Source organism: Crassostrea angulata, chromosome 10 (assembly GCF_025612915.1).
Source record: "Crassostrea angulata isolate pt1a10 chromosome 10, ASM2561291v2, whole genome shotgun sequence".
Classification (NCBI taxonomy): domain Eukaryota; kingdom Metazoa; phylum Mollusca; class Bivalvia; order Ostreida; family Ostreidae; genus Magallana; species Magallana angulata.
Genome location: NC_069120.1, coordinates 34,904,075 through 34,928,300, shown reverse-complemented (window position 1 = coordinate 34,928,300; position 24,226 = coordinate 34,904,075). Strand labels below are relative to the sequence as shown.

The following is a 24,226-nucleotide window of genomic DNA, read 5'->3' as shown; positions in this document are numbered from 1 at the left end:
CCCCCTGGGGCCAAGAGCAAACATGTAGGATGACAAGTGGATTTATTTGACATGATAGAGATATTGCAGACTGATTAAGACCTAACCCATGTCTACTACTAATCATCTTACGACCAAACCAAAGAAAGAAGATTTATCTTGGAGGAGACAGAACTCATTAAATTTTCTTGTTTGCATTACATCTGGGTTCTTAGCTCTTATTTCTATACCCCATATAGAAAAGGCTCGGAAATCCTAAGCGCTTCACCGGGTACAACAAAATATTGATCTAACCTAAATCTGTAAATGATATTGGGGCCCCCACGGTGCTACTTATCCTTTTGTGAAGGTTTTATCGGCAATACACTGTGATCGTGTTTGTTGCATTTCGCACAGACCAGGCATATCTCCTGGACGCAGGACACTGGATTCACATGAGTGAACACCAATACTACATGCCTGGACAGCAGCCAAGACCTGACAGTGTCTTTCGCGTGGCACCGTGGTTCAATGCATGGGCATCCCCACAAACCCCCACAAGAGTCATCAATATCCCAGTATCAAATTTTAACACAGCAATTGAATAACAGTGCTTTAAAGACCCACTTTAAATTCAATTTGCGAAAAAGAAAAATGTTTCAGTACATCAAAGAGTGCTATCGTCAATTTTTCAAAGAGGGCAGAATTACAAGCATTTGTTGAAAAGAGTTTTACCTTTGCCCTGGTGTGAACGAACTATGGCTGGGTCGTAAAGCTGCCTTGACTGGTCGATGGGGTTCCCGAAGCCATCCACAACTGGATGATAGAGTTTCCCTTTCTCAGGTGGCACTGAGTGATTAACACTCACTCCACCTTTTGGTCCATTTGAAGGTCCATTAGAATTAGCACTAAAATTTTGATGATGTTCAAATTGGGATTGCGACATCACTGTTTGGGTTGTGTTGGGTTCCTGGTAGTTTGGGTCGATAAACTTCCTCATGTTTTCGGCCACAGCTTGCGGGTTGAAGGTCTTGGGAGGAATCATACTCTTGTTGAGAAAATACTGGGTGTATGGATCCAGTGTTGAACTACCAGTAGAACTTGAACTATTCCTATCACTGCTTCCATATCCAGAGTCTCTGTGAGATTCCAAGGACAAATTGTCAAACTGAGTCTCATGCAAGTTCTTCATGTTGTAGTTGTCCGAGTCAAAGCTTGTGTTGCTGCTCTGACTTGTTTGGCTCATGCTGCTATTGATTGAGCCCTGGCTCATGTTGCTAGCAGTGGAACCCTGGCTGTTTGTAGAACCTTGGCGAGACAACTTGCTCTGGTAGCTCAGAACACTCTCCACCATCCTCCTGTCAATGTATCCAGGTGGAGATGGCTTCTTCTTGTCGGGCAGAGGAGGAGCCTGGTGATCTTGCTGTGAAACATTGTTTTTCTTCTTCAAGACTCCTGGTTTCTTTTCTGGTTTTGCTGGTTTTGGGGGTTTCTCCTTCTTCTGAGGCTCTCCTAACCGACCACCCTGAGTACTGTTCATGATAACTGGTGCAGATTTTTGCCTTTGATACTGTGCAGATGACATCTGATAAATATGGTTGCTGTTGACTTGATTGATGATGTCTGAATGCTGACTGACACTGGAACTCTGACGTGAACTGAGCTCAGACATCTGACCATTGGCGGTCATGGAGTGCGAGTCCAGATGGTCACTAACCAACGAGTTCTGGCGAGAATGATCCGTTAGTGTGTTAGTCGAACTCTGTCTGCTGTGACAGGAATCAGTGAGAGTGTTTGAGGAACTCTGACGGCTATGAGATGATGGAAACTGGTTAGAGTTTGTCACAGAATTCTCTCCATTAATAGAACTCTGCCTGGAATGATGACCTGCGTTTGATCTGGCTCCTTTTTTGTTCCTTGGTAATGTAGCCAGCCCAGACTGCACAGGTGAATGCATCAAATGGTCAATATTCTCATAGTCATGAGCTTTGGCAGCACTGGGTTTGGGTTTCATCACTACATGCTGCCTAACATCAATGTGGTCTGCTGAGAGATTTGCAGGCGACTCGTCATAACTCTGAGAGTGGGTCAGTCTCTTAGGTGGAAGAGAAGGTGGGGTAGAGGCTCCAGTGTCACTATGACCTTGAGAGTCAGAATCAGAGGATGACCTCTGGGTGTTCACCTGATAACGGATCACGTCCACTCCGACTCTCCCCTTGCCTTTCTTCAAACTTTCTTTTCTTTGCACTTCACTGACTCGGTTAAAGTTCAATGCTGCATATTTTCCATTACCATCCTGAGAATTCAAAGATGGACGCCTGTACTGGTCACTCGTAGACAGAGTATATCCATCGACCTGATCCTCCTCTATGATGTCACACTGGACAGCGCCTCTCTGTGACCCAGACCTGTTGTCGTGGTGATAACCCTGATCTGCTTTCACTTGACCTCCTGGAAGAGGCTGTTTGATTGGTGCATTTGTCACTGGCACGGCGTACTCTGAATTGACCTTCTTTCCGTTTTTGCCAGTTATAGCAATGAGGAAACTGGGCTGCCTTCTGTGTTCCGAGCTGGGTTGTTTTGGTCCGTCCGCGTCAGGTGAGTATTGATCTGAACTGTGCCCCCTGGGGTTGTTTGAACTGATCTGGTCACTCGTCCTGGACACTATTGATGATGACTTGGACCGTGACTGTTTGCCTCCGTCCACTCGACTCTCCTTCTCTGCTACACCTGCACAGGTAGAAATGACAAAATTTCAGGTATAATGAAAAAATAATGAAATCTTGGCTAACAAGGCCGCAGGAAGTGGTATATTACTCATCCAGAGTTTTACAGTGTATGATAATTTGTGTGTGTCTCTTTGAAATGCTTGAGTAACTACTATCAGCTAAGACAGGTATTGAGTGGGTCCCTCGATTTCATGAGCCGTTTTTTTTTTTTGTTTGCGATGGATGTGGACCAGTAATCAAAGACATCTAACCTTATCTATCAGTGTTCATCACCAGCAATTCCTGTCTTAACTAATGGGACAAGTTTTGGAAAGGGCAAAAATACACAAAAGAAATTGATGATTTATAAGCACTTCAATCACCATCGAGATTAAAAAAACCCTGTTTTTCTTTTCTCAGTGTTACTCACCAAGAAAATATTTCATTAGTTTATTTTTTTCTGATAAAAACAAATTCATGAAATGAAGTATAAAATAAACAAGGTCAGATCACTAATTAAGCTGATTCTGTCTCATTAAAGAACGTGTCAAAATGAAATAAGACTCGCGTTAATATTATAGATGTGACACCTTGCTAACACAATGAGGTTTACTCCATCATTCTGAGCTACTGTAACTATAATTTCTATCGCAATATCGTGCCGACTGTCAAGATTCAGGGCACACACAAATCATGACGGCTGACAGGTATACAGGTGTTTAAATTACCTGAAGAAATAAACAACAAAAGACGTACACCATTATTCACTCTGTTCACTGCACTCGCTACCTAAATTACGCATCATGGGTTTTTCATTTTGTTTTTCCACTAGGCAAATTATAAGAATTTGAAATGAAAATGGGATTTTAAAGTTCTTTTTATATAATTGGTCGTCTAGAGGTTCTTGCTTGTCATTGTAATAATTTTTAAACTACTGGTAAAATCGTTTTGGTTTTTTTTACTGTTGTTAACAAAAATCCAGAGTTAAAAAGCTTAAAAAATATCTTTAAGAACTGCAATCTTCTTTCATGCAAAGCACTGCTGCACTTATAGCATATCAAGTTCTAATATGGCAGGTGTTGTATACCTTTAAAAAACCTCCTATTTCATGCCTAAATTGACCTTGCAATATATAATTTTACACAATGAAAAATTAAAATGTGTAACACTTTTAATCTGCCAATTTAACATTTTTCCGACTGCCAAAATTGCAATTAATCGGCTGATTTTCAAAAGTATCACTTTCATTCTAGCTTTGAAACATTAATATCTTGGTTGTAAATTTACGCCAGACATCAGGTCTATAATATCAAATTTGGTAATTTAAGATTAAAGCTCAATCGATTAGGAACCCCCTTTATTCCCAAAACCCCTCTGATTTCTAATTAAGCCTCCAGGTATAATTACCCAGACTTAATGAATTATTGATACCAATTACAAATGACACCTTTTGGAGCACATAATCTTGTTAAAAATCTTTTGTTCATTGATTAATACACTACATAATCCTATTAAACCTTTCAAGAATGAAAAAAAAAAAGACAAATCCATTCATACCACATTATTCAGTTTATACAGTGGGCATAACAAAGGAACTTTAAACAAGGTCAATTTGCGTCCCAAACGTTTGTCCATAAAAGACAAATAAAATGAAACTAATGAGCCTAAATGCTCTATAAATCTCATGGAGCCCTGGTTTTTATTACCACAATGTAGACCACAGTCGCAAAAAAAAATTAAGGTTTGCCAAAAGTACAGACCTTTGGAAGGGGTTCCAAAACCAGGGGCCATAACTTTTTTCTTTGGAGCTGTATCAATGTTGATCGGACTGGCGTTGGGGTTTGTGTAGAGTAACAACAGCGGCTGATAGCGCCCACGTGAACATTTATCAACAACGTGTTCCCACTTCGGTCCAATCTGTTGAGAAGAAAAAGACAAAACAATAATAATTAAATCTTTTATTCAAATCAAGCTGTCGCGGCCATGAGAATGTGAGCCAAGTAATGTTCTACAAACAGCCATTAGGACACCTTGATATACATCTTTGGGTGATATTCAGGTGGGCCGATAACTGTGTGTTCCCATTATTTTAGACAAGATATAGCAGTCCTTCTTGCTCTGATGACTGCTTAAGGGATTCTGTCAGGCAAATTGTAACGACAAAGGTGACATTTTCATTTTCTCTTTATGAATACACCGACACCATTATGAACGATAAATTCCCTTATAACGTGGTTGGTTGCAAAACTTCTTTATTATTATCATTTTGTTTTTATTAGTATTGTTTTCTTCAAAACTTAATTTGCATTGTGAATCAATTTAAAATCAGTATGATCTATAATATATACTAAAAAAGAAAATGCATTTCAAAAACACATCTAGCTACATAGAGCTAAAACTGAATAGGTGAGGTTCTGTGAGCTTCCCCCCGGTATAATTATATTTACATAGAATAGATTGAATTTTCTGAGGACATGTAGAAATAAGCTATCCACATATTATCCAGGTGCAAGGAGATTGAGTATACCGAACTAAGTCCCAGGTGTCCTTGCCGTGCGTAGATTAAACGAAATTATTTTCCTATTGCTTTGCACTTTCTACTCTAAGATGACTGGTAAAATTAGGAGAAAGATCATACATAAAGTAGGGCCCTTTTAACCTATCCTAGAGAGATAATTCAATGCCTTCTGAAGTACTGACCCAATATAAAAGTCTATTACTTGTAATCCGATCCTGGGAAGTAATTTTGGGTCTACGTAAATCTGAGCCTTTATAAAAATGCTGCGGATTTCCTTTATCAATCAAATCCACATCAATTACTATTGGAGCCAACTTTTATTTATTTCATATAATTTTTATTTACAACTTGGCCATATTGTATAAGGGTGACCAGCTTACCCCGTATGTAATGATATCACCAAATTAAATATGCATGATTAGGATATTTTTTTACCTGGTCTATTGTAGTACACTTTATCAAATTCATGTTTAAATATCACTTAATGATAGGGAACAAGAAAGGCCCCTTTTCTATAATAAGTGTGGAATTATAGATAATAGCAGAAGAATAGTTGAGGTTTAAACATGGGAAAGGCTTGCGGTCACATAAAATTTCACACAGATGAAATTGAAGAGGTACACATTTTTTATGCATGATTCTCACGATGCATGTCCAATCCTTTTTTTTTATAATCCCGATTATACTTACTTCCATTACAGTGGCATCATCAAAATATTTCCAAATGCTGGACTTGGTGTCGTACACAAATGTAGAATAGTGTTTCCCATAGTAACACACAACTGCAGACAATTGTAACCGTGGCAACTTGGTGACATCTTTGCACATCACAGAATGAAAGAGCTATTCAACAAAATTGTAAGAAATGTTCTTAAGTTTCAAATATATGATCTCAGCCTTTAAAATTTCATTATTACACACCCTTTAAAACTTACTACAAAAACTCTCAAGATTCCTTCATGTATTCTTTGAATGTGATAGTCTTTTGTTTTAAAATGTCATGTGCTTTAAAATATTTATTGAAAAGGAAAAGATAATGAAAAAGTCTAGACCCTCTAGTATAGATTACAACGACAGCACTTGAATATTTATTACTCATGCTTTGACAACACCCAGATTATTATGTAACTTACATCTTGCAGCAGAATGGTGGTTCCAATGCAGCGACAGACATCTGTGATGGTGGAAGTCTCCGGCCGGTCTGAATCCCAGACCAGTCCAATGCTCACTGAAACGGCGCAAAAGCAGCAAAATTAAAACATTGACGTCTTATTAAAGATTAAAACCTCTCAATGAAATGGCATCACCGACAAACAAATTACATAATGGTTAAAACACCTCAATTCATTTCAATCAAAAATAGAAATCTGGATTCATATACAAGTTCAATATAATGCTTAAACAAATAAATCTCAATCAAGCTTTAGTGTGTCTGAGGTATCATCTGGAGATCAGAGTAAGCTCGCAGCAATCTGCTGCTGCTGCATATTGATTTGCATCAGGTGCCTGGATCACTCCAGCCCCAGTTCTCCCGACAGTCTTCATCTTGTACCTGGATGACATTTACAACCTGAGCCCAGACATTAGATGTTCGTGCTTGATGAAGCTGAAGATTTGAACTCACCAACATCAGGGGAATTGAGCAGAGTCTTCCTTATCTGCACTCGCTTTCCACAGTTGTCCTGGAAACAAAGAGACACCCAGTATAATTATACGGAGATTAAGCCATATATTCAAGCTACCTGAAAATCCTTTCAATCATGAAACGCCAAAAAAAGCATCATTTAAGGACTCTTATCAGAGACAGTTAAATACTGTCCATGCACTTATCTGTTGCAATTCTTTCCCATTTACCTGCAGGCTTTTAATTAGTTTTGGGAAGATTTATTAATATTATCAGGGTTCTTCTTTATCGGGGACTCTTGCTTTTTTCCCTATACTTTCAGGGAGGATATTGGGGTCATTTGATATTTTCCAATTTTCTACCAGCATTAACTAGCCTTGTCATAAAATTTTCCCTCCTTGTCATAAAATGCCCATGCATGCTTGGTTGGATTGCTGAAGGATTAGCTTATTATCACTTCTTTGGTACATTTCACATATAAGAAGACTCACATTAGGTAAAGCAAGCTAGAGTCAATTTACACTTTTAATTCTAGGGTCTGGAGTTAATCATTTTTCAAACATGTGAATAGAAACAACTCCATCTTGTAAGTTATGGAAGCGTGTCAAAAGAATATGAATTTTGCATGATGCTGTAAATACCCGAGGACAACTTTTGTTTTCCTGCTTGACATGCATGAAAATTTTGCAACTAAATTACCTGACAGATGACATTAAAGAAAAATAAAGTACCACAAAAGAAAATGTTTCATAACATTTTATATGTTGGAACAGGTGAATGATAGCCAACGGTGTAGGTATTCCATTTCAAATTAAAATTTATGGCCATTTAATGCCTCCCTGGAGACAGAGAGCTGCATGAATATCCCATTAGATAAAAAAAATAATATTTAAAATGCCGATCACCGTGAATTTCAGAACTTACCGGACAGTCCCTGATATCACCCTGTGCGCATCCGTTCCGGAGCAGAAGGCCGAATCTGTCGTTGTGGATCAGGTCCCCGGTCTCTTGCATGGATCGATACTGCGACCTAGCATCAATAAAGAGGATAATGTCACACCCTTAGGTATCACAGGCAAGCTGAGCCTCGGACGGCATCAATATACCCCTACTTAGCAATGCAGCAAAATACCGCAATCTAATGGAGATTTCCATAAATGGCTGATTTTCATCTTATTGTAATGGCTGAAGGTGCTTCATGTTTATTGAGTGCTACCTTTGATGTAAATGAACTAATACAGCAGATTATTTGGTTAATTTTGCTTTGCAGTGCATTAATTAGTACCTGTGTATAAAATGAAGGAAAGTTGTATTCCTTTTTGTTTTGCTTAAAAAAAAATCATTTAATCATTTTGCTTAGAAAATCTATTAAAGCTCTCCCATTGGTTTTACCAAACTTGGCCTAATTTTGACTGCAGGAACGTTTCATTCTACACACTGACAAAGTATCAAAATGGTAATCGGAAGAAATACTTTGGGACAAATTTCTCTTGTAAAACTATTGGAAATATGACTCAAAGTATCATTGTGATGGTAAATCTGTTATGTAAAGATTCTATTTATAAAAAAAAATTATTTGCTTCCGACAAAAAAAACTTTTTCGATTTAATATAATGACTGAAATTTAAACCCAGACAGCCCAACAAAAACATCTTCTGATTTCCATACAAGATTTTAACAATTCGTCATTCTGTGAAATTTATAATCCATCAGTTTTGCGGTTGCGTATTTCCTCTCGTGTTTACGCTACTGTTATTGAATAACAAAACTCTTTTCCCACAACTACCGGTGCTGTCTTGCGATACTTACACTAAGGCGTTTGTCGTGATGTAATGAACCATCTCGTGAAATCGGAGGGGCTCCGAACTGGCTCCACAAACACAAACCAACTGAAAGTACACAATCCACAGAATTAGCATTAAACAAAGTTGCCCCTGTTGACCCCAAAAAACTCGGATTATTGTTATCACATTATGCATCAAAATAAGTGTCCCATTGATATCATAATAAATCATATGTTTTGACAGCAGAAAATCTATTTCCATACAGTTCATGTGTTATGTGAATAAACATGTATATGCAATTTGATGATTTCAAGTTATATAATTGCGTGTCTGAGAAAAAACTATGACCTTCATGCATGGAACTTTACAACAATGAAAAGCTTTTCTCCTCATCAATATTTTATGACCTTTTAAAATTGCTTTGTATAGGTAACATATGGTCATGATTCATAATCCACATGTCAGCCGGAATATTCGACATTTTGTTATTTTCTCTACCTGGTCAAAAATGGTCATGGTGAACTTCTGATGGGACAGACAGTGTGGGGCGGAGCAGGAGTCCTCATGGTAGGCATTGGCCACATGAAAGTGGATCCTCCTCAAAATATTTTCCTGAAATATTGGATTCAGATATTGACGCTTTTGTGAAATTAAATTTGTTTGAGCTATCGAAGTCCTGGGTGTTTGCCATGCACTTGAGCCTCGATTGCAAGAACAAGTGCATGTCAACACACTCGCATCTGGTATAAGCCTATATTTTTATTAAAGATTTCCATGTTTCCACAACTTGCTTTTAATGGACAATAATTTGCTAAACTAACATGAAAAAACACAGGTTGAAAAAAAAGTTTCGATCCGATAAAATCAATTATTTAGTGTTAAGCGTGACATATGTTGCATTTTAACTACAGTGCATTCTGATTATTTTCTCTGTTGCTATGGATGCTTGAAAGTGTTTGAGTATATTTTCTTGATCTGAATGAACACTTACAAAACATTCAGCAGCATCGTCCATGTGACCTAATTGGAAGCGCTGCTGGTTGGTGAAGGAATCGGCCAGGGCCCTGCGTAGGGCATCTGGGGGTAGGGAGGCCTGGTCACTGTACTGAAACTGGGTGAAAATGACCTTCGGAAAAAAGAAGAAAACACAAAATAAGTAACTGATATCAAAACTACATATGCAAGAACAAATTTCTTTGGGAGGAAGAAATTGCAACTTTTCATTGATGAATTTCAACATCATCTAAAAGTTGATTTTTTTAATTTCATAACTCTAGAATTAAAGGGTCAACATCATATCAGCTTTTATGGATAAACATGTATTTATACTACAATACATTTACCTTGAAATATTTTTAAAAATTGGGACTGTTGTTATCAAGTTCAAGTATATTATTTAAAATGAATTTAATTGGGCCCTTTTCAAAAATCATGACAATGAAACATTTTTTAAATCCGATTTTAAAACCTGTTTGCAAAACTCAAAGCAATGGACAGCAACTGACCATCTGTCCGAATTAGTTACACCTGTACGCTTTTGAAAACTCTCACCTGCCCAATAACAAAAGATGTACCTATCTTCTAAAACCAATTGGCGGACTTTTAACACCTATCACAGTGCTCTATTCAAAGGGTCAGTTAGCCTCATAATGGACTTGAAAATTGGATTTCTTTTCCGTTTTAGTTTTGATAAGGATATCCATTACTGCTTGGGTTCAATTAAGAAAATTCATTGATACAAGATTAAAAGTTTACTGCCTTGAATATTCATGTCTACAAAGAAGCCGGCATTGGTTTCCTCAATTAAGGAAATTCTGAGCCATTACTGGGGGTATTTGTTTATCAATTCTGACTATTTTTCTTCTTTTCTCTATTGTTCAAAATGACTTTGGTAAATTTGTGGATATCATTGGGACTTCTATATCAATCATTATTTTGCATGCCCAAACAACCAACACATTTTAATTAACTCCTCAAGATAGCATTTGATAGATTTTGTTACCCGATTTCAAACCAAGACTACCATAGTGGTAGCCCTCTTTCTGGGCCTGTTTCAGATACTAGGTCAGGTTTGAGTATTATCTTTAGGACCAATCTTGAGATTTCAAGGGAGATAACTGAACTTTTACTGCACAAATGTGGAACACCTGATGTTGTTTTTTCTTTAAACAACGATCAAAGACAAAAAATCCCTCTTATCTAATTCTGAATCTCACTGAGACCGGTAGTTAAGGAAAACTTAATCAAGTTGTTAGCCTCTTAAAGTGCCATTTTACATTTAAGGCACTCAACAGAGTCAAAACAACAGTAAATATTGACCATTTAATAGTGAACAAAAACATAGCTCTTGTCTTTTTGTACTCAAGGAGAACTGATTTTCAGATTTTTTATGTAACTCTCTTTTGTGGAAGTGTGGCGTTTATTGTTAAAAATCATAAGGGAGCATTGATTCGAAATTGATTCTCTAATCAAACATGTAATGTGGCTTTGTCTGAGGGTTGTGGTTTGTAATTGATTCCCACCCCCCATTTCTATGACAAAAAGAACAAGAGGTCTTACTAATGGCCAGCATGAGTCAGGTGTGAGTCTCAGAACTTCACAAAGAAGTTAATGTAATGTTACGTGGGATTACAACACACCTACGTGCACACTGTACTTATGTCTACCCATGTTTACCAACGACAGGTAAGCTAGAGAATAGAGTACCCAGGTTGTTTATAAAATACAAATTAAACAACTTCAGCCTGTCAAAGATAATATCTTTGACATGTTCCATTGTTTAGAATTGACAAGTGGAAAGGGAAATTTAATTTCTTTTTTTCAAGCTTGTTCGATGAATGATCAAACCCAATTTACCTGTTTGGGTTTCGGGCTTAGTTTAGCAATCATTACACAGACCTGCAAATTGATTTTGAATGTTTACTTTTCTTGTGAGTTTTGTCTGTTGGTTTTTTGCTTTTATTTGGGTTTCCCAATGGCTCCTTTTTATTCTGAAGTGGTTGTGTGTTCCTGATCACCTTGGGCAAGTTTACACTTGCGTGTGTCTTTCCAATGAAGGCCAAAACGAACCCTAAAACCTTAAAACATGGTCGGTCTTGGGATCTTGGGATTATAACTGCCATAAACTGGGGCTTAGCAGCATTAGATCGAAAATAAAAAAGTCTGTTGTACACCCACAAACTATCCATTCAGACGAGGCAATGACCGTTACTTTTGTCTGCTGTGGTCTTGCTTGTATTTGTAATGACTAAAACTCTTACTAATGGTCTCTGGCATTGTAAAAGATAGGAAATTCACTCAAGGTAATTGCATGTCACGCCTAATCTTGTGGTAAATGGATGAACGGCTGTATAATTACCCTAGCCAAGAAATAAGACCCTTATTCTTTTGTCTCTGTTTTTTGATGATCCACACGGTGATTTACCTATTAAACTGCAGACAAAAGCTTCCAATTTGGAGGAGTACCTATAAATCTTTAAATTAATCATGACTTTGCGCTGGGTTTTCTATAACCACCTGCACATTGAATTGCATGCATGCACCGGGCATGCGCATTCACCGGGAGACTTCATTAATATTAAAGTTTACAAGAACAAACTAATTAATTAAACCTACCTTCAATGCGCAGAAAATGCAGGAGTTTCCCATGCACAAATGGCCTGATAATCTTCTGTAGCTGCGGCGAAACACATCTAAATGCCAAAAGACCTGCAAAACACAAAATTTCCTTGCTTTAAAATAATTTTCTAGGTACAATCTATTTTTTCACATAAACACAATCTTATTGAATACATGTCTACTAATTCTTCATTAGAAAAATTCTAGCTGATCGATTTATAAATCATCAAGCAACATGATATGGCTATTGGCATGAAGAAAAGAAAGACAAAATTGTTGATCAGTCTTCATTTTATGCTTTTTTAATATGCTTATCTCCCTTAAAGTGTCTAATGCTCTAATGCCAGCGCATTTGCATGCAGACATACGTGATTCCTCAATAATTGATGAAATGATCGTTTTGCCCATCAAAAGTCTTTGTCATTCAGGTAAAATGAAAAGACCTCATCAATATCAGACACAAGAGGATAAGCCCCATCTCAAGTCAATGCAAAAATCAATAGCCAGTTCAGTTTATGAAAAGAACATGTGTTGTCTTAAGGCGGCCAAGACAAAACCACTTCTTTTTTTTTTTCCTTAATGATTTTTCTGTACCTTAATATTTACCAACAATTAAGAGCCTAAAAGAAACCCCCACACACAGCCAGAGGTATTATGTTTGTCAACAGACCTTCCCCAAACAAAAATGAGGGAAAATTGTTTTTTTTTTTATTCTCATTCATAAAATATTATTGAAACATCCAATTAACTCTCATTAACTTTGTTTGGCAAATAAGCTTCATACTAATTTACCCCTCAGTCAATAGAAAAGTTGCTCTACAATAAATTATTAAACAAAGGCAGACAGGGTAAATCAAACAGTGAGAGAAGTGTACATTAGGGACCTTAACCCAACAAGATTGCACAAAAACCCTATTCAGCCTAAGCAAACACTCCAGCCAAAGGGCTGGTTTCCTCCTCTTTATGCCCTTATTACTATCAGAAAGCTCCCTATCCCTCGGATATAAGCCCCAGTTAACCAGTTTAACCTTATTTGCCTTTATCATATGTTATTTCTGCAGGTGTCCTTCGATGAGTACACCGGAAATCACCACACCAACACCTTTTTTTTTTGACTTTCGAAAATGGGTCATTTCCAACCTCAAGGACAAACTTTCCATTCACAAATCATCTTAGACTTCCGCTCATTACAACCTTCTTTTTTTTTTGCCCTTTTAATGCCTTGCAATGACACAAAGCTGATGTCATCATTCCAGACACTTAAAACCGCATATAGTAACGGTAGTACGGAGAAGGAGAAATTTTCATTCATATGACAATAGTCAGTTACTAAAATTAGAGTCACTTTATGAATGAATTTTGCAGAGTTTTACTTCCACTTGCTAATTAATATTCAGGCATCCCATTGAAGAAAGCACCGGCTGAATGAAATATGAATTTTTTTGCTGAGACATCAAATTGAGGTCACTTTGGTTCAGAATAACCTAATGCACTGTGAAATCAAAATTGACAAATTTAAGGGAGTGTTTAGGCTAACTTGGCACTTTCAGATTTCAAGGCCAATAATACCCCCACAGTGATTCATGCTAAATTAAATGACTCAGTTTTCCTGTGTACCTTTCCAAAATGACCAGAAAAATGAGCTATTTAACAGTCCTGTATTGCCAGTATTAATGGCACTCGGATGACATGTTGTTCCACTGGAGTATGTACCTAGGACACTTCAGCTCTCTACGGCAGATGATAGAGGAGGTAAAAGTTCCGCTATCTCTGTGCGTGATATGGAATGAAATTGTCCCTTCATTATCAGAGTAAATAAAAGACGAATGTCCTCATGAAACAGTCGTAAATTTTTCCAAAGTTGACAAAAGTTATCTCCCTTCTTTCATGTTATCTTTCTTGGGAAACTCGGAGCAGAGAGAGAGAGAAAGAGAGAGAGAGAGAGAGAAGAGAGAGAAAGAGAGAGACATCATTAGCGAAATAATGGTGATAAAAACTGAAATAAGGGATTATTTTACAGCCACCTTAGAATAAAAGTGACATTCTGCACAGCTTAACAAAGACAACATGAACTTTCTTGGGTGACACAATTTCTCCTGTACCAGAGTCATCGCCCCTCTCAGGGATCCGATTACCACAACTTGAGAGAATCCATATGTAGACACCTGTGGGAATCCGAGGAAACAACCACCTGAATTATCGGTGAAATGTAAGAATTCTATGAGAAAGTTTCACAGCAAACAGCAGTTTTTTTTCTCTTTCCTAAGCATCACTTAAATTCTAAAATATGATAGTGAAATATATACAAGGATCAAAGTCAAGTAAATTACATATCCCTTTAATACATACATATAACCTCAATCACCTAGTACATTTTATATATTCATCTGCAGTGTAGATGAAAAGAAAATCTTGAGGCATTAGGTAGTAAATATTTTAAAGAATATTTTTTTCTTTGTATACTTGTAGCTTGTTCCCTTATTGCATGTTGTACATGTAATCTTCATTACAAGTGTTCCAATAATTAGTTCTTGTCCTTTTTTGTCATATTTATGAGTTTTTAATGACTCAGAGCATGTATCACTGGGAAGTGTTGTCATGTTTTCTTGATAAGGTTGGGGGATGTACCTGTAATCCATAATGTACAATTTGTACTGCTATGTGCCCTTACTGTGACGAGGAGACCACCTCTAGTGCATGCAGATTAAACTCATCATGTCTGCATGCATGCTGTATGCGCTCTGCAATTTTACTTGCAACAACATAGCAATGGTTTTATTTCATTTTTTTTTATTTGCTACCCAATATTCACATTGTTGCTAAATATTGTAAAAAAAAAAACCACTCCCATAAAATATCCATTTTAATTTGTTAAAAACCTCAAAATTTGCAACCTTCCATGTATAGTCATGCATAAGAAAACCCCTAAAAACCGGTAGGAAAACTAGGCCACCAAAACAACAAATCTTGAGTTGCAGCCTCCAGGCAATGATCGAGTGTTAAATGTCCCAGACATAAATGAAGTCCAGAGAGTCTACACTAGACCTGACAACCTGTTAACTATCTCCCCAGGGTCTTCACAGTACAGTTAGAAGTGAAACCTAAGTGATCCTCACAGGGTCTGTTTTTCCTTACCCTATCATCCCAGAGACAATGAAAGGTGCACAGTTCTAGTTGGTTGGGTCCTTTATATAAATCTGCTTTTAACAATAGCAGCCTCTCTTGAAGAGAGAATTCACTGCAATTACATCATTTTCAAATTGCCTCCATCATGTCTACCTAGTTTGAATAATTATATCTTTTCCGATGGGAAAAAAACTGTTTCTCTTAATCATGAGAAAACTTCTGAAGATTGCTGCTTTGAGCAGCGACCCTTCTCTATATAAATATGTCTTTGAATTACCCAGTATGTATATTTTTTCTACATGTCAAAGAAGTGTTTCTTGAACAGTTAGACAATTAAGTCTAAATGTGGATTCACTGGATTGTAAGAAAAACACCTCTGAATTTGGGTCAACTACCAAATGATTGATATGATGTTAGCTAGGAAATCAACCTGAGTTAGGTCTATCAAGTACAAGTACTATGGAGACGGAACATTTTCACCCCACTAACCAGAGACTTCTTGGTAAAGCCAAAGCACTCTGTCACCAGCCTTGACAGTCGTTACAATTTATGACCAAATTTCTTGTAAAGACCCAACATGCACAACAAAATCTTACATAGGAAGACCCTTCATCATGGGTTTTACAATCTGAAGAACTACCCATTAAGTTCAAGGATTTTCCATCAAGTTTGTTCCTGCAAAACATGTACCCTGAATAGCCATTGTTTAAGGTGGTTTCACTCCTTTGTAAAGGGTCACAATGCTTGACACTGCAAGGTGTATGATCTAATTAGCAACTTTCTGTGAAGATGTAAATTCTGTATGGAATTTTCTCACTTAGATCAATGGTAACTAGCTTGAGGTTAGAATATACCTTCTCAAGAGCAGCTAGCCTTTCTTTGACAGAATTCAACAAGTGTTGGTCTTTTGAATGGACCTAGTAACAGGTTTCAACTACGACTCTTGGCTTTGGGGCAAGATATGTGTTATGAGGTGTTGAAACTTAACACTGAAAAATTTGTCATCTAAATACTTAGCATAACTGGATGATCGAAATTCTAGATAATCCTCCATCTCATAATGAACTGTGATCATTCTACCTGGTACCACAATCAGCAACTATTTAAAATATGATATTTTTCATTTTGAAAATTTTTTATAAAATTTTTCTATGCACTCAAGCATTGCAAATTTTTGCATTAATGCCTGCGTAAAACTCCTTCAATCAATACTTTCTATCATTAGAATTCATGTACCAGAGGTATCATTTCATAATATCAAGCAAACATCTCCTCACCTTAATGCATTGTTTGAAATATGACATTATAACCTCCCAATGATCCTAATTACGATTAGAATGAGTCCATCAATGACGAATCAATATCCTACTCACGAAACTTCAAACATATATTTGGAGTAACCTAATACACATGACTAACGGCCACACGACGGCCCTGTAAAACACATCTACGCCCTGCTCTTCATCATCCGGCCGCCAGGTAAACAGTTTTACCAATCCCAGGTAAGGCAGCTGCTGAATCCCAAACAAAAGCTTACAGCAACAGGTGTGACCGTTTACTCGTGTCCCAAAGCCCATCACCATTAACAAAACATGGATCGTCTCCGATTTCCCTATACCTTGGTCTGTGTGCATTCAATGAATAATGCATTTGACCACTGTGTCGGTCAACTTTTCATTTCTTTTGCCTTGCCTATGATCACTGAGCTTGAGACACTCTATTCATATCAGATTTTCATCTTAATTTGATTTTAAGCCCGCCATGAAATTTATGATACATGTAGGCATCCAAATGCACCAATGATAGAAATATGTTTGTTTTACAAAGATACGTTATATATATTTATATGAACAGTATATGCAAGACTTTTGCTTGCAAGACTTTTGGAACTTGAAGAATATTGATTTTTAAAGCTCTCAGTGAAATCAAATCATGAAATTAAATTACAGGACCATAGAAAATGATAAATAGCTTCCACCAAGACCTATATAAATCTGTAATCACCTGTTGTGATTTCCATCTGACAAATGCTAGGTACATAGATAAGAGGGTCAGATGGCACGAGAGGCCCCCTTGGATGTGTTTGTGACACAGAATCTATCACGATTTTATCTACATTTTCTTACCTCTGGTTTTTATCTTCAATCTAAATAAGCGACCAGCACAAGTTTGTTGCTACCTGTGCGAGTCTGTTAGGTATATATATGTAAATTAGCTGCTGTTATATTTATCAAACTTGCGGTACACTTAAAATTGTCTTTGTTATGATTAGGTCTAGTAAAATACCAAAAATTATATCAACTGGTAAAATTTTTAGGTGTAGTGTGTATACTTTATGTAAAAATATCTTTTTACTTCATCAACAGCTCATGTACAAATAAATCAAAAGTAAAAATTATCCGGAACTAAGCTTAGATCATTGACTGATTAGGATGTACCTGTTCTCCATTAGAAATATCAATTAGCTTATACAGATGCTAGAAATTCCATTCCTACTTACTCTGTATTGTGTAATGCTGACAGGAATGTGTCATATCAAACCTAAAGTGAACTTTACTTTATTCGAAATCATGCACCGGCTGAAATCCATCACGGCTAATTGGACCAACATACCAGCTCTTACATTGTACCTCGTTATAAGGCCAAATCTTTAATACTCAAAAGCCCTGCAGTTTTATTCCTGACTCGGGTACAAGTACTTGTGTTTTCATGACAAATTAACCATTATAGTATTACTATATACCTAAAGTAAAATACAGTTCCATAGTGGAATGTCATTGTTAAGTCAGAACCTAAATTTACCAAGAAAATTTCGGCTTTAACAACAATACTTTAAACATTTTTATGTGGAGGAGCCAATTGAGTGTTTTTCCTTTTGTCAAATTAAACCACAAACTACCAACGCAATTTGAATTTTTTGAATCGGCCTGTACAATGTAATTACTATCTGTCTAAACCATCATCTTCAACTCATAAGTTTTGAAAACAACCACATGACAAAAAATCTGTGTGCATTGTTTATTGAAAGAACCTTTGTATTTAAAAGACCTTTAAGCCTCTCTTTTCATTCAATTATAGCAAAAATATTGTATCATAATTGAAAAGCTATGCTAACTGCATTGGAATGTCACGTTTCTGGTAATTACTAAGTACTCTTTCAGCGTCATGAAATTTTCTAAATACCCTTTCTTTTGTTTGGTTATAATGAAATGTTGCTTCTTAAAAACTGACAAAAAAAACCTCAAGTCAAGATCTGCTAGCATTTTTCTTCTTGAATTCTCTCATCTTCTACCCAGTAATTTGAATTCTTAATTTGAATGCTATATGTTGAGCCCCAATACCTTGTTATACACAATAGATACATTTAAGATGATTAGAGCTCAACATCTCCAGTTTCAACAAGAGACAGTTTCGTTCTTTGCAATGAACCTCCAATGTTTGCATACAAATGTCCTCTCTTTTTTTTTTACCTCCATCTGTCTTTGTCTGAGAAAACATTAAAACTTTGAAGAAGTTTACAATGGACTTAACTTAGGCCTATGAACTCTAGCCCCATAGGTTATTAATGTTTTGTCAGATTTCTGAAGCTTTTCATTATTTTAACATCTTTTGTGGCTAATGTTCCTTAGCGAAACCTGAAGCGCAGGTAGTTGAGGGATGTACAAAAGAGCTCCTCCGAGCTTTTCTGTCACTGATCACTCTAACAGGTTCAGCGACGTCTCTGATGGCATTTGTGTTAAAACATCCGAGGGGCCCCATCAATATAGTGCTCAGAGGAAAATGGAATGGAAATCACCGAGCCTGAAACCTAAGCTGGAAGAAGTTGAAAAGTTTGATGACCATCTGCCCATAAAGTTGTAAAATTAAAATTTGGGCCTAACAAGTGTGTCAGATGATTAGCTGCAATTGTAAGGTCTGCTGGAAACGTTTCACCTGTGCACGCGATTAACTGTTGTCCAGCCAAACTTTCCAGTTGTCTGGAACCTCTAAGCATAGGTAACAATACGCTGACTACGATGACCCTGCAGATGGCACAGTTCCAGTTATCCGATTGGACGCAGGGGGTTAAAACCTCGGACTTTGCATTTGCTTGGCAGGGTTTTTGTCAACAAGGCATGGCCAATTCTTAGCTTGGTGTCAGGTGAATTTTGTCTCTGGAAAACCCGTTGAACCTGTTGATTGTTGGTTTTTGGACTTAGGTCTGTTGACTTTTGTTTTTCCTTCTCTTTGCGGTGGTAGTACATACAGATTTGCTTTGACCTAGAGTACTGTTATTAACTTTTGAAATTTATTGACATCTGAATAAATTATGTTGATTTGCAATAAACTTACAAACATGTTCCCTTCTGAGATTACATAACTGCCACACTTTGGAGAGTATAGGATTTATTTGAATAAATAAATGAATCCTTTCAAGCACCTTTCATTGAAACTTTAATGTCTCTATTGACATTGCAAATAGGTATACTCTGTAAGAAAGCTTTCATCTTTAGAAAATCCTCAATTATCTCCCTTACAAGCCCTCTTTTAATTCTATAGATTTGCATCATCACTTCATCAGAAAATCCTACAATTACTCAATATTTTCATAAGATTATCTTACATAATTCTACTGTTAAAGACTGAGCTCCACTGTGATAAAGGGGGCTTAACTCCCCCATTCAGGGGAATTAACCCCTGATTAATCATCTCATCAAACAACCATCAATAGATACCTGCACATTGGTTGGGAGTAAATCCTCCAAACTATGCATGCATGTTTTGTACATTGTTCACCACAGTACTATCTTAATCTAATCTGAAAATAATCCTTTAATCCTTCACAGTTTTTAATAATTAGTCCTCTTTAATAGCTTATATTGTCTGCATATAGAGGAACAACATGGATGGCTATTTCATTGGGTTAAGAGGATAAAAATAAATGGACATTTATAGTTTGAAGGAGGAAAATTTACAATCTGATACTCTGAACTTCCTTGCTCCACCCTCATAGATTGTTGAGTCAACAGTTGTAACCTATATACCAGTCTGCTTGTAGAGATAATAGTTTTACAACAAGATATATAGGTGTACCATTTATCTCTTGACCCTTACTATTTACTATCATACATAAATACATTTAGATATTCACATGCATTCAGAGCTCAATGCTTTGGTCATTCTTGGCCGTATCGATATTATTCCCGATTCCGTTCAACCTTCTCCTGTAATTTTTTGTGGTCTTGACAACCTCTGTTTTGTTCTTTCTCCATTCCTTTGACCTCAGTACATTATGATATGATGAAAAGCTAATAAATGATAAAAATAAAAATAATTTCTCACCTGTACAGCACTATTGAGGAAACAGTTGTTCTCCCCAGGAGCATTGCGAAGACCCTTGGAGTTGAGGGAGATATTGGCATTTCTGTCCAGGGTGTCATACCAGTTGGAGGGTATGGGGTGGTTTTGATGCTGGGGTCGTCCCCCTGGAGGAAACGTCTCGGGGTTTTCCATGGTTAAAAAAAATCACTTCACAATTGATGATCTTTTCCACATCATTTATTGCTAAAAACCTGAAGAAAGAATAGAGTAATTTGAACCAACTATAATTTTTATATTGCAAATGTCAAATACATTTCCTGTATTATACTCATAAAAGGTCATATATGGTCAGAACAGGTTTTTCAATAAATTATAATTTCTTCCTTTCTGCAAGGTGAACAGTTTTATGGGAAACCCCAATTAAAAAACATTTTTTTTCTACTGCCTGAACATGATTTTTATTGAAATTCTATTACTGCATTATATATTTCTTGTGTGTCAAAGGACATAAAAGTTGATTTCCAAAAGTTCCGTAACAGTTCCTGTTTCAATATTGATCCTTTAACTGTCATCTGACTAAATATTGAACTTCTGATTTCATACAAGATTGATTTTGTTTAGAATCATCCACTGCTCCCTAAATTGATTATGCAAGGCAAAACTATACATGTATACCCTTAAGGGGGTAGCTATCCTTAAGATGAACTTGAAGACGCCAAAATAAAATCTATGTAAACAATTCGGTTTAACGGAGTTGAAAACAACAAGGGGAAACAATTTCAAGATTTCAAACAATTCACAATATTACAGCTATTTCTAGCTGAGATTAAAAAGTTTTAGCTTGACGAAATACATTTCTCAAGAAATTAATGGCAAAACAATTCTTTGTCTGTGGCCAGGAAGTCCAGACATTATCAATATAATGACCAATATTCCTGTCTGATTGATTTGATTTTTATTTCCCATGGAGCAATGACGTTTATTGGAGAAATTGATGTCCATTAATGGTTTTCTTTGTGTTTATTGTTGCTATCCTCAAGGTTGTTGCCTTGGCAATTAATTTTCACACAAATTAATTTTTTTATGCAATGACGCAACAGTGGGGTTTGCTAAATGCAATTAATCATGCACAAAAAAATCAATTTATATCTTAAAATAGAAAAAAACAAACTGCAGTGTTAATTTCCCTTTTTCAAGAGCTTCAACCTAGCTATACTTGAATCTTGATTGGGCCACATGCAATGATCAAACTGTTGTGTGCAACATTAAATACATGTACGAGATGATAACGAAGTGCTATTTAAATGTATTCCTTCTGATTTTCATATGGTATAACACATTTATTAAAATGCACCTTTAATTGGTAGCCAAAAGTGATAATATACTACTCTCGATTTCCTCTTTCTCGAGAGGAGTAGTTGGGCCTCCTCAATATGAAGATTGCATGTGTCCTCAACATAAGGGGAAATACTCTTTATCTAGCAATCAAAGAATCCCTGCTCTATTTTTAATTTATTGCTTGACCCTTAAGTAAATAGACAAACAATATTAATTAATACAGGTCAGGGATTGGGTACTGTTTCAATATTTGACCAGGGATTCCTTGCCTTCGCTACCGAAATATTGGTCTTTTTCTTCTCAGTGGAAATTTTGAATGTTATCTCAGTGAAACAAATCCCTCCTGAAAGGTTCAGGTGAGAGGGCAAGATAAGGTGCAGATTTAATAGGGGTACATGGTCCGAAAAACCCTTCATTTATAGATGTGAATTCACCAAATACAACTGAAATTGCAAAATTACACAAAAAAGTTCTGTTGCTTCTGGATTATACTATGTGTTACTTTTCATTGAAATTTGCTTAAATAAACAATGTGGAACACGAACAAGTTTTTTTTTTCTTTTTTATCACTCAAATTACTTCACCAGTCTTTGCATTGCTTTAGATTTTTTTTCATTATACCTGCAGAAGTAGGTCTTGGCTCAAGTAAAGCAAACTTTAGAATTTATTTATCTTCTTTCCTTCTCAATCTACGACTCGGAGTACCTTTGGTAAACACTAAAAAAAAAATACATAGCTCACACGGTCTCGAGACTCAAATTTACCTAGCGGAAGGTGAGGCGGTGCTCCCTAGTGACTCACTTTGATTCTAAAGACTTCCTATCTTTCAGATGTGGGTTTAAATGTCATTCCCTGAAAACCATTTGGTCATCCATGTTGACACTAATGATCGCAAAAAAAAAATTGCTTTTTTTGTAGAAGAAAAAGTTTATTTAAACAGACTACTGATTCTTCATTTCATATATGAAAAAGATTCGAGTTTATTAAATTTATTTGCTCAACATGCTCAGTGTGTGTCATTAGGAAATCATAGAATACTTTAGAGCGATTTGACAAAATGTTTTGCTATGAGTTGTGCAAGATTTGAAGAGCTTTGTTTAAATTCGTTTCATCAGTGTTTTCCTTATCCATCTTGAAGGTGGTGCAACAGGGTCCCCATATGTGTAATAATTCAATTCCCATGTTTTGAATCTTATTCCCAAACTTGGCTTGGTTCGTGTCAATACCCACTGCTAAAAGACTTCAGGAAGCCTCTATTTATTCAAGTTGCAAGAAAACCGCCTATCGCAAACCCCCTCTTTTTATGACTGTGTGATTCGGTGAATTTTAATTTTGTTTATGTATATATTTACGGCCAAAGCCTGGAGATCTTTTATGCTGATGTTGGGAGGAAAACAACCAAAGACGGGCTTTCCACGAAGATTAAGATGCATGATTAATACCCTCCACAAGGGAAAAACCTTGAAAGACCTACCTCCAAGATTTCAGATATAATCTACGTTTTGCAAACAAACATTACATCAGTATATTGAAAAGAATAAATTTGCAATTGAATAAAAGGAAATTTTTTGATACATTTTCCCATTGCAGTGGTCTGTGTGTGGCAGTCATAGACAAATAACCCCCTTCTCTCAAAGACTTTATCTTAGATTCAGCTTCAAAATCAATACATTAATTCACCTGCACTTTTACCTGGTTGCATGTGCACTGTGCATCTGTCACTTTTCTTTTGCCATGACTCACACATTTCGTACTTCCTTCAGATAATTTCTTTGAAGTGGGTTTTTTTTTAATAAATCTAATTCAAGTCATCTAGTGTTTTCTTTTTTCTGTTTGCAAGTTCACAATTTCAACTGCACTTTTTTAAGAGCGCAGTCTTCAAACTTTATTAAACATGTTCTTCTAAGTGCAAAATGCATTGACAATTTCTATACATGCTTAACCTGTATTTGTTCTGTGAGTGTTACAAATTCAAAATAAAAAAAACACATTCCCTGCTGAGTTTTAAGTGAAAAATCATTAACATATGAAAATGTTCAATACATTCTCCCTGTGTAAACAAAAAGAAAAAAAACAACACTGGAGATCCACCATGTTTGGCCGCCCTTTATATACCTGACACCCTGTGAAAGCGTAAAAAAAGCAAACTAAAAACACCCCTTTCCCAACGTGATGAAAAAACCTTTAGGGTTTTTGCATAAAAGGTAATCCTGGTTATGAGAGAGACTTGTACGTTCCGTCGTAATCCCCT

General features: G+C 36.4%; 1 protein-coding gene across 7 annotated transcripts in view; it reads right to left on the bottom strand.

The window, feature by feature from the left end:
- Nucleotides 1-24,226, bottom strand: part of LOC128165021 (inactive ubiquitin carboxyl-terminal hydrolase 53-like) — a 33,688-nt gene that overhangs the window by 7,547 nt on the left and 1,915 nt on the right. For all 7 annotated transcript variants that reach the window (XM_052829203.1, XM_052829204.1, XM_052829205.1 and 4 more), the window contains exons 2-12: nucleotides 20,659-20,888; nucleotides 12,208-12,300; nucleotides 9,584-9,718; nucleotides 9,091-9,204; nucleotides 8,618-8,697; nucleotides 7,733-7,838; nucleotides 6,809-6,866; nucleotides 6,318-6,412; nucleotides 5,875-6,027; nucleotides 4,427-4,583; nucleotides 694-2,688 (exon numbers count right to left, since the gene is read on the bottom strand). In XM_052829203.1, coding sequence (XP_052685163.1) covers nucleotides 694-2,688; nucleotides 4,427-4,583; nucleotides 5,875-6,027; nucleotides 6,318-6,412; nucleotides 6,809-6,866; nucleotides 7,733-7,838; nucleotides 8,618-8,697; nucleotides 9,091-9,204; nucleotides 9,584-9,718; nucleotides 12,208-12,300; nucleotides 20,659-20,829 — 3,157 coding nt within the window. In that variant the 5' untranslated portion in view covers nucleotides 20,830-20,888. The remainder of the gene's footprint in view (nucleotides 1-693; nucleotides 2,689-4,426; nucleotides 4,584-5,874; nucleotides 6,028-6,317; nucleotides 6,413-6,808; nucleotides 6,867-7,732; nucleotides 7,839-8,617; nucleotides 8,698-9,090; nucleotides 9,205-9,583; nucleotides 9,719-12,207; nucleotides 12,301-20,658; nucleotides 20,889-24,226) is intronic.